Source organism: Myzus persicae, unplaced genomic scaffold (genome assembly GCF_001856785.1).
Source record: "Myzus persicae strain clone G006 unplaced genomic scaffold, MPER_G0061.0, whole genome shotgun sequence".
Taxonomy (NCBI): Eukaryota; Metazoa; Arthropoda; class Insecta; order Hemiptera; family Aphididae; genus Myzus; species Myzus persicae.
This window is the reverse complement of record NW_019104078.1, coordinates 475,426-490,222: the sequence shown is the minus strand read 5'-3', so window position 1 is coordinate 490,222 and position 14,797 is coordinate 475,426. Positions and strand designations below refer to the sequence as shown.

Genomic DNA, 14,797 nt, shown 5'->3' with positions numbered 1-14,797 from the left:
ATCTGTTTCTGTGAGAATGAAGATAGTTGTAATACAACTTTTTGCCAAACAATATATAAGGTCTCTAGTATCAGGTATTTGGGTATAACTTTTGACAAACACATGAAATGGAAATTACACGCCAATAATATTATAAATTATAATGCTTATGCGTACTTTAACTTTTAGTTTTTCCAAGCTACGGAACTATTTACCTGTGCAAACTATGCGTATAATTTATTTATCTTTATTCCAATCAATATTCCAATATGGTTTATTGGTCTGGGGAGGTCTGAATGAGTGTGCGGTTAGACCTTTAAAAATTTTACAAAGAAAGATTATTAGGATCTGTTTATGCAAAAATAACTTAGTAGGATCTACGAGAGAAAATTTTAAACTGTTTAGAGTGCTACCATTCGAGAGTGTGTATAAGAAGGTAACTATTCTATATGTAATACAAAATTATGAAACATTTGTAGATATGGAAATTATAGGGAAAAAAAGAGAAGTAAGAGTTTTTGATGTGAATATAATTTACTACAAAAAAGCATTTGGACAAAAATTTATTAATTATTTAGGTCCGAAATATTTTAATTTAATGCCACTAAATTTAAAAAAACTCATTTTCACTAATACTGGGAATCTTAAAATAGCAAGTATAAAAGAGCAAATTGACTTATGGTTATTTTCTTTATTAAGTGTATAAAGACTAAAATGCAACATTTATTTTTTCAAATTTATTTCTCATACTTTTCTTGTTCAAAATATATCAATCTTAGATTTAATGTAAACATTTAATAGTGTACCTATATTTATTTGTGTCTATAATGTAACTCTCTACCTCCATCACAAGCATATGCTTAAAGGAGGTAGATAATTTATTGTAAAATGTAATCTTATTGTTATTATTTATTTGTATTATAAATGTTTTCTTTACAATAAATATTTTTTCAAAAAAAAAAAAAAAATAGGTGTACAGAGGTACTCATAAGAACTCTTGTATTATAGTTGTATGTATGTTATTGATGAATTGTACACTACATAGGCACAAATTATTGTATGTTGTCGCGTTACATAATTTAAAAACAAATTTATTTATAAAAAAAAATGTAAGTAACTTAAGTACTTTTAGTAACCTCGGACTGTAATAAAAGCTTTGATACCTACCTACTTAAATATAACCATATAGGTGATAAAAGTTAAGCAGGAACACTTAAAGTATTTTTTATAAAATTACCTAACAATCACTCTTATTTATTATTGCTCTGAGAAATGTATTTTCACTGTGTACTGAGATTTTAATTAAACATTATAATTATAGTCATTACGTCATTAACGAGAAATAATTAATTTTCAATAGATTATAAAATCGTCTTGTAATTTATTTTCCATTACTGCCTGTAGAATTTCCCAAATTAATAATATTATATAATACTAGTAATTATTCGTAATTAGTATATATATATTTAAACTGTTAATTTTTCTGTAATTAACTCTAATTGTTATACTCTGATAGTCTGATTTAATAATGTATTATTGTGGTTTTATAATAATGTCTACTCATTATTTATAGTTAAGTGCTCAAACCTCAAAATTTGATGTATGATTTGAGTCAATCGTTAGTATGTATACTTTGTAGTGATTCAATGCATTTTTTTTAATATTAGTAATTAGTATGAGTCTTAAACTCTTAACATACCTAATAATTAATATAACTAATTAGTTGAATATATTACGTATATACTGTAATAACAATTTTCAGGCTTTGTATTTCGTTGATAAAACTAATATTTTTGGTAGACGCAGAGCCAGCAAATGCATTATTACTTATTAGGTACCTAGGTATATTAAGTTTCAAAGCACTGTTAATACCTATTTTTAATATGGTTTAAAAAAAAATTTAATATTTTATAAGAATGAAAATAAAGAAATGAAAAGCAATCAAACATTTGCAGCTTTTAAAACTGTAGTACCTACAGGCTAAAATTTTATAGGCAAAGGTATAATAACTCGTCAACACTGAACATTATTCGTAATATTTTTACTATACCACAACAAAGTTTGGTTTATTCTAATTATCCATTTCCTCTAAAATAAGTTTTATGTTCTACGAAAGTATAAATAATCTCTCAATTTATAAACATAAAGAAAGGTCGGGGTTTAGTAAGTTATTTCATCTCCGCACGTACTTTAAATATACCCTGTATACATTTATACGGCTTCAGTTTTTGCTGTTAAACTTTTAACACGACTTTGTATGATAGGTACATCAACATTTTCAGAAAAATATTTTCTTTTAATTATTAAATTAAAATAAATTAAAGGATTATAAATTAAAAGTTTTTATTACATCCACAAATAGGTAAGGTCGAAGAATAAACTATTTTAATTGGGAAAATATTTAACATTTTGAAGTTTAAACTAAAAAGCTTAAACAAAATGTTATAATGACAATAATAAACATTGGTACTGATTTTTAACAAAAGTTTTATTCAAATAAAATCCACAGTAAATATAGTATGAACAACGTACATTGTGCAGACGTTGAATAAGTCAATCTGCAGATACCGTAAATACGTAATACAATTCACCATAATCAATAAATTATTACTTTTAGGTCCCTATATTTTATTTACATTTCATTCGTGACAATGTGACATAATATGTTATGTACAGTTGAAATTGTTTTACATTACTCTTGGCAAATTAAATCTTGATAACTCGAAAATTTTCGATCGTTTTAATGTTACTCATTCTCCTCTAACTTAGGTTACTGACAGTCTACTGCATAATTATAGTATAGTATACACTATACACGTTCGTTACTTTTCAATTTATTTTTTCTAAATTTTAGATGAAATATAGACATATTATATTTATTTTAACATGTGAACAATAATCATGATAATTGCATTATAATACTGGATTTATTAGATGTTCAATTAAAAAAAAAAATGTATATTTCCAAAAATGTTTGATTTCAGTATAGCGTAAGTGATTAAAAATGTTTGACTTACGATAAACATTCATAGTAACCGACGTCGATAATTGAATTGTATTTGGCATGTTGGAAGCTTCGCAAATGAGTTTTCTACCGAGACTTTCTCGATGAACGTGATCAATTCGTAACACATTTGCCACTGTATTGTCGTCTATCTGAATGTCGGATGTACTGTCTATATTTTCTCCTAGTATATTCCACGTTAATCGTGGTAATGGATTTCCTGCATAAAAAATAAATATTTAAAACAATCATAATATATGTACATTTTATTTAATTGATAATGTCAACATTCATGACCTATTTTGATTTTGATTTTTTTTTTTTTGTTAATTTATAATTAAACTACCTGCTATTGGAATGGTTATATGGAAAAGATTTACACTCAACAATCAACATATAAGGTTAAAAACATGTCTAGTATTTATGTACATTAATAAAGTCGATAATATCCCTGATAGTATCAGACTTTGACAAGCATTTTTAATCTTCTAGTCAACTACATAATTCAAGAATACCTATCAACATAATACTATAAACTGAAAACAATTTTTTTGTAAGATCAATGAATGTATGCAATCCATCAACTGAGATTATAGTACGGTAGGTACCTATGTATAGTTTGCGTCATTAGTGTAATTCTAACGTTAAGTGTGTACAATGGGCTTCGAATTGTTTTCCTTTCAGTACGGAAAGGGTTTAAATTTTAAAAGATCAATTCTTGTTAAGATACTTTTTTATTCGATTCGATTCGATTCGATTTTTTTTGTAGTTTGTATGTTTAAAATGCAAATAAACATAATATTAAATCACATTTTATAATATTAAATTAAGTAACTTGTGAACAATATTGAATATTCTTTATTCATAAAATATAATAATTTGACCACATATTTTGTAATTAAATCATTTATGAAACTGTTTATAATATAAACGAGTTCACCAATGTTCACACAGATATTGTGTATTTTATTCAGTTAAAATGATATGCGAGTGCAATAGCACATTGTATAAACAATGAAACATGGATTATTTTATTTAACCAGTTACATAGTAATTACATTACATTATTAATAAAATAAAATTGATATTCCAATAAATATGTTCAAGTAAAATTTTCCCAGTAGTATTTAAAAATACAATTAGGTGTATTTTGCTTATTATACTATTATTTATGTTATGGCATTTTTATTTTCTCGACACAATTATGGAAACCGGAAACATTATTTTTTTATGAAAATTATTATAATATGGAAGTTATTTATGTCAACTAAATATAAACATTAACAGTATTGATGTCAGTATTACTGTTTATATTGGTATTGTATTCAATAAAATACATTATTTATATATTATTTGAGTATATGACCCAGGTCACAACTCCCAAGTCATGATTCCCGAAGGTACAAATTAATGTATGATCGATAGTAAGGATGTGCATTTAAAAGATATATATAAGTATGTATGTACAATATGATGACATATTGATAAAATTGTTTAAAACTAGATCGATGTTCTTTTTGACAAAAAATCCTACTTTTTAATTTTTTTAATCAAAATGAATAGTCTGGATAAAAAAGTATGTTACTGCGCATATAAACGTATATGATATATAAATAATCGTTCCATTTGAAATATTAATATTAAAGGTAATTAAATGTGGTTATCTTAAAACAATAGCGTTTATCAAAATTTGAAAAATATATAAATGGTATAACAGTGGTACTTTCGCTACTTCTTTCAAACGTCCGTTGTCGTATTTTTTTGTTTCTATGTACTTCCCTGACAAATTAGAAAATAACTAATAACAATGACTAGGTATGAGGTGAAAAAAAACAATTGAAAAAACAATGTTAATATTTGTATCTTGTACGGGAGTTTAAATCCATGTAATTGCGCAAACCCAGAATAAAACGGCTTTTATCAAAGACAACAAATGATCAGATAAAAACAAGGAGTGATGGCAAACGAAAACAACATTGTTTAAGCCGCACGCCCCATAGTGTGCAGATATTATCGATCAGCCAACCAGGAGGAAAACCGTATCGACAAACGCGAGTATTTAATACCAACCCGTTTGCCGAGACCGATCACTCTTCTTCAACACTTCAAACGGTCAACAACTGAACATCAACAGACGGCCAGTAAGGGATTGAAGTGGACGAACTCAACCAGCAGCGATCCAGTACGACCAGGGGACAACGACGGCCAACGACGAACGACAATCGCACCAATTACACGCATCGCCGCGAACAACATTTATTACGGCGACAACGATTCCAAATCCGCTGACCATGCTGACGCCGCGGAACGGGCGACAAGTCTCCTCAACGCCATCTCTACCGACAACGTATTATGCGTATGCAACCTCTCCGACTAACGGCAACCACACGAAGAGCACCTCTCGGGGTTAATCGATTATCGGCAACGATCTTATCCAGACGTCCCACGAAAGCCCTAGACGTGGCACCGATCGTGCTAGTCGCTATGAATCAAGCACCTGCGCCTTGTCGAGTGTATCGGCCGTGAAGCAGTGGACATCGACAGCGACTGAGATTAACACCTGAGCGAACGTTCTCCTTCTGTACGGTTGATACCAGTACGGTGATCACGGGATTCCATAAAATGACTTTTTTTGGGGTTTCCAAATGTTAGTCCTCCCGAGCGCACCTGCCTAGGTCACGCAACCCGGTCGGCCCCCGTACTCGGACGCCACTTATTCGAGAGTGCCCCACCCCTAATTGTAAGTAAAACAAACATTCTTATTAACTGTGAGCGAACATCCCACCGGGCATACTATACTAGGCTCCCCATATTTATGTAATTTATCTTTTAGATAGAAATAAAAAACCAACTGATTACCTATAAGCCTGAGGACTAAATTATTACGAGGAGATGACTCACCAAACGTGAGCACCTTCTCTTTTATGATCTTAAAATTTTAGTTTTTTTTCTTGATACTTTTCAATTTTGTTACAAAGTATTTTATATTTTCAGTGTTATACGATTAAATTATATTTTATAATAATTTTTATTAGATACCGACCAACCTAGTGATACGATAAGACTTTTGAAAACTGCTTTGAATTTGTTATTGTGTGTACTTGAGATAATGCAGTCCATTTTTTTCCAATTTTGTTCTCCAATTCCTAAGTTATTGATTTGCATATTTTAAAGTTTAAGAAATTCAAAATGATATTTATATATAGATTAATTTTCAGAAGTACCTATATCGGATTATTGGATTCATCTGTAGGATTATTTCCAAAAAGTACATATTTTTAGTCAAAATATAAGACACACGTATTCTGAAAAGTTCACACAAGCGATGCTGGTGACTTGTGTGCGTACGGGTGCATAATATTATGACACGCTGTAGTGCGGGGGGGGGGGACACACTAATCATAATTTACTATACACAGTACACACAGTCGCAAGTCATGCGCGTACTCGCTTTAAATATTGCCAATACTGAACTTCTCAGAATACACCACCCACCACAAATCCTCTTATAACATCAATATTACATCAAATTATATTATTATCTTGTGTAGAGACATTAAACATGCAATGATATCGGTATTCGGTAAATGCATATCTATCTAGTTGAAAAGTTTAATTATACACAACCATAAGTCCCCTCATCGCAACAATATTATATAAAATTATATTATTATCTTTTGTAGAGTCATCCAATCGTGTCCGTTTTTCTTATTCATGCAACTTCTTAACCTAGTCGAAATGTTATTTTTTGACGGTGTGAGTTAAGAAGCAGATTAAACCGATTAAAAGTATAACAAAAAAAACCTAACCATGAAAAATGATTAAGTGTACACAATATTATTCTTCTGCTTTTATTTAATATGAATTGTGGCATGAACATGTAAACACCATATGTCTACGAAAATTATATTTAGGAGGGTAGGTATAGGGCTTGAATTAGATATTGTGATTGAGCACTCAAAATGAGTAATGGTCGTAGCTATATAAATCCGCTCTTTGTACTTACACTTTATCGGGTGAAAAAGAAGTCAGAGCAATATTAATTGTTTTCTTTCTAATACCCACTATCCGCAACACAGATAAAACGGAGTCCCGTAAAACTATTTTGGATGATTTTTGAGTAATCTTAGAGTAAAATCACATACTACAAATAATAAAGATTATAATATATTATTGAGGGTTTGTCGTTTGACATAATCTAGGTTTTTTCTTTACTTATTATTTGACTTTAAAACAATGGATTTTTTTTATAAATTTAAATAAGGATATTAAATTGTTTTGAGACTGCAATATTTATACTAATCGATAAGGTCACACCTTAAAAAATATTACTATCTATACATTTTATGACGGTTGATTTTACTCTAAGATTACTGAAAAACCAAAAAAATAAAAATAAAAATTAAGCTTGAATGCATTTTGTTTATGTTGCTTAACCAAAGAGATAAACAAACATCAATGCTCTGATATCTTCCTAAGACCGATTATTGTGACATTTTTTTTTGTTAATAATTTAAGATTTCTACAATGCAAAAATGTTGCTTTCATATATATTATTATAATTTAAAACACTTATATTGTTCGTATAACATCAAACAGAATGATTCATTAAACATACGACACTCAATATTTTAGAAATCACAAATGTTTTTTACATTCACCTACTAAAACTATTTCAAGTCATATCAAACAACAATTTTGGAAAAAAAAAATTAATTTTTCCTTTTTTTGTCTTCATAAATTTAGTTTTTTTACATTTTTGAACAAAAACATCCATTTTAGATTCTGAGCGAGATTATGAATAAATTGATTTTATAATTATTGAATGATGTGCGTATTTTTTTTCTTGTCTTTCATCACCACTGTAATTTTCTACATCAGTATTTTTTCTAGTAGGCTAGTTAATCTAGTGAGTATTTTTGATTGTTAAAAGAAAACAATTCTGAAATTAAGTTATTTTTCAATGAGTTCGAAGTTTAAATTTTTTCAGCAGTAAATAAGCTATTTAATACTTAATAGTACTAACGATTTATGTAAAAATATCACCCATGGATTTTTATTTTTAATGGCAATAACTAATAAGCTTAAAATTTGTATTATTTCATAGTAGCATAAACCACGGATGAACACTTGAGTACTCATTAATTAATTATAATTCCTAATAAAAAGTATGTAAGAGATTTCTTGAAGGCACCATTTAAAAATGTAATGATATTATGTGTACATATAGAGACTGCAGAGTGCGGAATAATCAATACAGATTTAGTTTTACTGGGTAGGTAGGTAGTATAATTACTGTGATAAGGTTTTTATTTTGATACATAGAAATATTGAGAAAAATTTGAATTAAAAATAAAATCACGTTTAGCGCACGTGCCTTTTATATGTCTTTTAATAATTATTACTAGCTCTGTTAGTCGTTAGTACCAAATTGGTAATTCCACACCAACAATTTATGTGTAGTCGATGCCGTATTGCCGTGAAACGACCACTTACCAAAAAAAAGTTAAGCCATCGAATACAGATGATGTATATAATTTTCATTATTAGAAATTAAATTAATTGTGGTTTTTGAACTCATAAAAAACATTTTATACTAGTAAGTAGAAAGTCTTAGCACATGCGCATGATGCAACTTATTACGATGATGGAGATTAAATATTTTCGATCTTTTTTCCCCCTAAGGCGAACAGTTTTTATCACTTTCTCAAAATTATTATGTTTTTGGTAAATTTTCAAGATATTTAAATATTTTTTCTATAGAATAGCTAAAACGCTGAATTTTTCCGTCGAAAAAAATAATCTCCATGTTTGAAATTTTTCTTACTGGGTAAAACGTGAACAAATTAATACCCCAAAAAAGTCGGCCATATTTTTTGGATGATGTAAAACTTTAAAAAAACATTTTTCTCTGTTCATAATTAACAGTATATTTGTTGTACCTAATAATTTAGTTACAGTCGAACTAAGTTAACTCGAAATTGAAGGGACCGGGTATAAAATTCGAGTTTTTCCAAAAATTGGAAGTACCGATGATTTTGGGTTAAGAAAGTTCTTGATAATCAACTTGAATGACATTGAAAATCAAAATAATATTAAAAACACATTTGTTCGAAAGAAATAATATGATAATAAAAACATATTTATAAAAAAAATATCTTAATATTACACATTGACCATCGTAAGGTGAAAAAATTAAAAAATAGAAAACTATTGGAAATAATAATAAGAATAACTAATGAGTATTGATATTAATTTACAACCAATAATATTATTTATACAGTGTGATATTTCTCAAAGCATTGATTAATACATAATGGCGTATCACACAGTTTGCAATAAAATTAAGTTTCTTTCTTCCTCTTGTATACTTTATATTATCCATACAAACTTTTCAGACTTTTCTTGGGTTTTGTTTTGAAAGCGTTGCTAGTATACGTACATACGTACAATATAATATCGCCCAATCAGCCAATTTTTAACGATATCATTAGAATTATGTTGATTATAACCACTTTTTCAACCATTTGTAAGCCTCAATTCATTATAAAATATGTCCTTAAAGTTATTTTTTTTGTGTTGATTTAATCTGTTCATCAAAATAATATAACTATTCACAGCGCTTAGCTAATAAATTACTAATTTACGCATAACTAAATTAAAGAAAATCTTTTCCCCTCTTTTCAAGTTTTTTCATTGAAATGAATAATATAAAACCATTATTAATCTCTGTAATCAGCACCTGTTTTATTTATATTGTAATCATTAATAAATCAATAATATCATTATGTTTTAACCTTAGAAGTTCATCATTTTTTGATCTAACCGAGACTTGTTTCGTGCAATCATATCCATTGAATGAGTTGTAGATCACATCAATACGCCTTTTGTACCCTTCCATTTGATACACACTCAAGTACCTTGTTTCGTATATGGCATAATATGTCATTTCCCCTTTTTACGACTTTTCTTTTAGTATCTACATTTTTAGGCAGTCTTTTACGATTCGAAATCCTTACCTACACCGTACCTACTCCATTTGTATTTTTTCTATCCATTTTTATTCTCATTGAAATTAGAGTATTGGACAGGCCTTATTATTTATAATGAACGTTGTCATTCTCCATCTTAACAATAGGTTCATTATATTATAAGAATTTTTAAGAAAATATTAATGTGGAATTTCGTTTATGGAGTTCTCAAAACTCCATTCTGCAACAATATTGTTATAATTATTTTCAATATTTTCTGTCTGTACCTACACCACTTAAACTTTGCATATTTTTATCATCAGTAAACGGAACAAGTAAATCATCGTCAACTTGGTCAACTACCGTAACAAGATTTTCAAAAAAATGTTCACATCAATTTTAAATTTCAGCTGATAACAAATTCGTATAAACATATTCACTTGTATTTTTGCCAGAATTATTATCACCATAACCTCTATCAGATGCACTATCCTCCATAAACTCGTCTAACACACTACTTATGTCTTCACCGAAAATTGTATTAGACTTTTTACCTAGAACAAATAACAAAATACAGTATGTATATATTTTACAATTACTTATCATGCTCTGTATAATCTTATACGCGTCATATATGTGAACAATAATAATAAAAACAAGATAAATACAGCGGCTATATTATAATTAAATTACAACGCAATAGAAACCTGTCAATAATAAGTAACATGTACTTAATACGTATGTCTTGTATTGTCTGAATCAAGCTATACAAATTTAATGTAATATTAATAAAAAGCAATATAATTATTATTATCATCGTCCAGAAAAAAAAAAACTTCAAACCGACACACGATATCCCAAAAAAATAAAAAAATAAACAAATAATTGATAGTAAAATTACTATCGCATTGGCATTAGATTGATATACAATTATAAACAGCCAATGTTATAGGTATTACAAATTAAATTACTTGTGACGCTCCACGTGGAACAAATAATTTTTTTTTTAAGTATTAGTAATGATATTTCCATCGATCAATTGCCATATAAAAACGATGATGTGAGTATGTGATTTTACATCGATTTGAAATTCGATACAAGACTGTGTGGGACGCTTGATCCGTTTTTCATGAGTAAAATATCTTAACGGGACAGACGTACGTAATTTGAGTAGGTATACATTTTGTATACATTGGGAATATGTTTTAATAAATTCTAAACTAAAATAAAATAATGAAATAAAATGTAGTAAATATTTTATTATATAATGTAATCTTCTAATTGTAATCCCAAGTTACATAGAAAACTAAAAACAGAGATAACTCATAAATCAAAATCATCATGAAAATTTAATTTTTATTTTTGTAGCCGGTTCACTGGCAGGTTTTGCCATATGAAATTAAATTCCTTAAACTCAAATAATTTCGAGATAACTTCAGGTAACATTTTAAAATCTTATAGATTAACTATTATGTAATTCATATTAAATTAGAACGTATCTACATTATTACGTATTAGCACTTATTGTCAGGGTTATAATATTTAAGGTTTTGCTGGCCATGAGAAACAAAACATTTAAGCCAAATAAAATAAGATAATTTATTATATATTTTTAAAACTAAAAAATTACATATAAATCAAAAATATAATTTCAATATTTTTACAATTATTTTTTTAGATTCAGATTCATTATTTGGATTTAACGTTCCGTACTACTGATACAAATCAAAAGTTGAAGGTATACAGTTACGACGACCGTAATGTGTAATAAAATAACTGACAAAAACAACAGTCGTCAGTTTTTAATGTCTTAACATCACCCACAGTTTCCACGTTGGTCTGCACTCTGGGCCAACATAATTTTTTTTCGGACACCGAGTATTAACTATTTTTGCATTACATTAAAAAATTAACTTGTCGCTTTGTTCCTCTATCAAATATATCTTATCCACAAATTTGTAACTTTCATTAGTTTCACATAGTCTAGATCTAATTATTAGTAGGCGTATTTACCTTTCATCTACCTAGTATTATTCTATTAAATTAACTTTTACAATGGTATTAGTCTTTAATTTAAATCGGTTTCTAAGGAGTTGCAGGGTAGTGTCAGAAAATTCTTGGTATTAGAACATACAGTGTAGTGTTAGAGTATATAAATTATTAGTTAGCAAACAGCGTATGAACATCAGAACATAATAGAATTTCAATCGGTCCTTATTTGGCTATGCAGTAATTTCCGAGAACATCACAATTAGAATGTATTCGATTAGATAAGATATTAAAGATAATTTAAGATTATAATTAAGATTAGATCAATATTCACTAACAACAGAGTGCGTTCGACTTACCTAAGCTTAATCATATCACTCCAGAGTGTGATGTAGAGCACATCTCAATATCATATTAACTTACTAGTGGACATAGTTCGTAATCATATAATACTATAATCTATGTACAATAACCCGATACAAATCGAATTACGTCATATCGTAAATCCATGTATTAATCCAAACATAGCTTATACAGTTAAACAATGTACGAAATATGTAATATACTTATCTTATTTTTTAAATTGTATTTTATAGACGCTGGCGGGTGCTTTTACGATTGGGTTTTTTTTAAACTTTGATCCAACAGGATTTCCTGCGACTACTTAATAATAGTGAGGTTCACGGTTGTGAGTGTGAAGGGCTTTGAACCATGGTTTATTTTGAAATTTGGTTTTTTTATAGAACTCTAGCCCTTTTAAGTTGTAACTATTAAGTCCTAGTTACGCCCTTTGTGACAGAGCATTTAACTCAGTCCCATCAAAACATTACTCCAATTACCATATAATTTCATATCTCAGACAGCTGCAATTTCATCCAAAGTAAATGCATTAAAAAATATTATAAACACACATATACATTACACAGACAATAAACAGACAATATTATAACGATAATGTCCACACACGTCAAGAATAAAAAGAAAGAAACCACTTGACGTTCTTAACGACCACGAATAGGTATCCATAATATTCTATATTCTATACCTGGGTGGTGAACTTTTTGTGATTAATATCTATTGAGAATATATTTTTCATCGATTATCAATGGACGTGAAAAAAAGTGGGTATGTAACTGTTTCTATTGCAATGTGTATGATAACGAGTTCTATAAAAGGGGAATCGACTTTGTAATCGTCCTAGATCAACCCATTTGCCAATTCGTGAAACCGTAAAGATTTTAAGGGCCGCTGTGAATAGTGTTCCATTTTAAATTTTTTGTGTGAATTGCAGCCTCAGTTTATTTTGTATATAATATTATGTAAATTGTGGCTTAAATATTTTTTATTTAACCATAAATTACCTACGTCTAATAAAATAATTTATTTCAATTTTTCAGAAATTACTGAAAATATGATTATATGAATTTATTTTGGTGCAATTAATAATAGTTCTGCTGTTTATGTTGTATATTATTTAAAAATGTATTATGTACTACAATTTAATTTTTAAGTATCTGGTTTTACCTATGATAATACCCGCACAAAATCTAAGCGAATATTTTTTGTTGTATGAAATTCATTCATTTTTTCTTTCTATAATTTATCCCCATTATTTTTTGTTACCTGACTTTTCAAACTAATACATGTATCACTTTGTTTGTTTTTTTTCTTAAAAATGTGTCCAGAAAAGCAATTTATACGTATGTTTCAAAAAATACTCAGGTCACAATTTACTCAGTATATGACTGTGACTTTTTTATAGGAATGCAATTTACCTACTACAGATTTTAATAACTATTTATTTTATGTACAGACATTATTTTGAAAATGTTATGTATATATAGACGATTATTTTGCATGATAATTTGTGCAACGTAGAAAATAACATATTTTGTTTTCACTCTATCGTAAATTATAATATAGTGGATAAATATATTTTATTAGAAATTAAAAGTAAAAAGTATTAAAAAGTCATGAGAACCGGTGTACAGTATAATTGTGTGTGCACATGTTATGTATACAATTAAAATAATAATTGTATAATTGAGACGTACGGTATTTTTAAGATTTTTCTATTTTTTAATTGTTATTGTGAAATTACATTATGTTTCTATAATATTTAAACTAAAAAAAAAAACAAAAACAAAAACTAAGTACTCAGATGCAAGATCCAAACACCATATACCACATCAATTAAGAGTTAAGTGAAGCTCTATAGCCCGTTCTTCAATCAAACATCAATATAGTCAACTTCCTAAAATAAATTAAATTATATAACCTAATTTAAGCTTTTAAAATGTAAAATGTAAAAAAAATAAAAAATGTAATTCAATAAAACTACTGGCCTACTAGCCGGATGTTTTTATGTTCAAAAAAAAAAAAAAAAAATTGAATAGAAAATATAAAATTTAAATAACTTACCTTTGAAAATTAATAATTTTGCCGCCCCACACAAGAAGTTTTAGAATCTAATTTAAGTTTAATGAAATTTCGTATAAAATCTGTTTTAATTCAAAAATACATCTCCTATAATATTGTAAGAAAACAAACCATTTAAATCAATGACAGAATATCATATTGGACGATAAGTTGAGTGTTAACTACTAAAATCGTGTTTTTCCAGAGGCATACAAACGGCTGAGTTGTCTATTGAGCACAAAACGATATCGTATAAGTTCCAATAATATTATATTTTTTAAATATTACTTTGTTCGTCACACAAGTTTTTTTGTATGGCAACTTTGCATTCAAAAACCATGCGTAATCGTGTACGTTAAAAATATTAAATTTGAGGAATCGTCATGTGTGTATAATATATTATTATAAATATGGTTATTAAAATCTACACGATTAC

The 14,797-nt window shown here is 28.0% G+C and overlaps 1 protein-coding gene across 1 annotated transcript in view; it reads right to left on the bottom strand.

The window, feature by feature from the left end:
• LOC111038398 (neural cell adhesion molecule 2-like) overlaps nt 1-14,797 on the bottom strand; it is a 76,893-nt gene that overhangs the window by 46,945 nt on the left and 15,151 nt on the right. Inside the window, exon 4 of the mRNA XM_022321471.1 lies at nt 2,997-3,203. Within this exon, the coding sequence (XP_022177163.1) occupies nt 2,997-3,203 (207 nt within the window). The remainder of the gene's footprint in view (nt 1-2,996; nt 3,204-14,797) is intronic.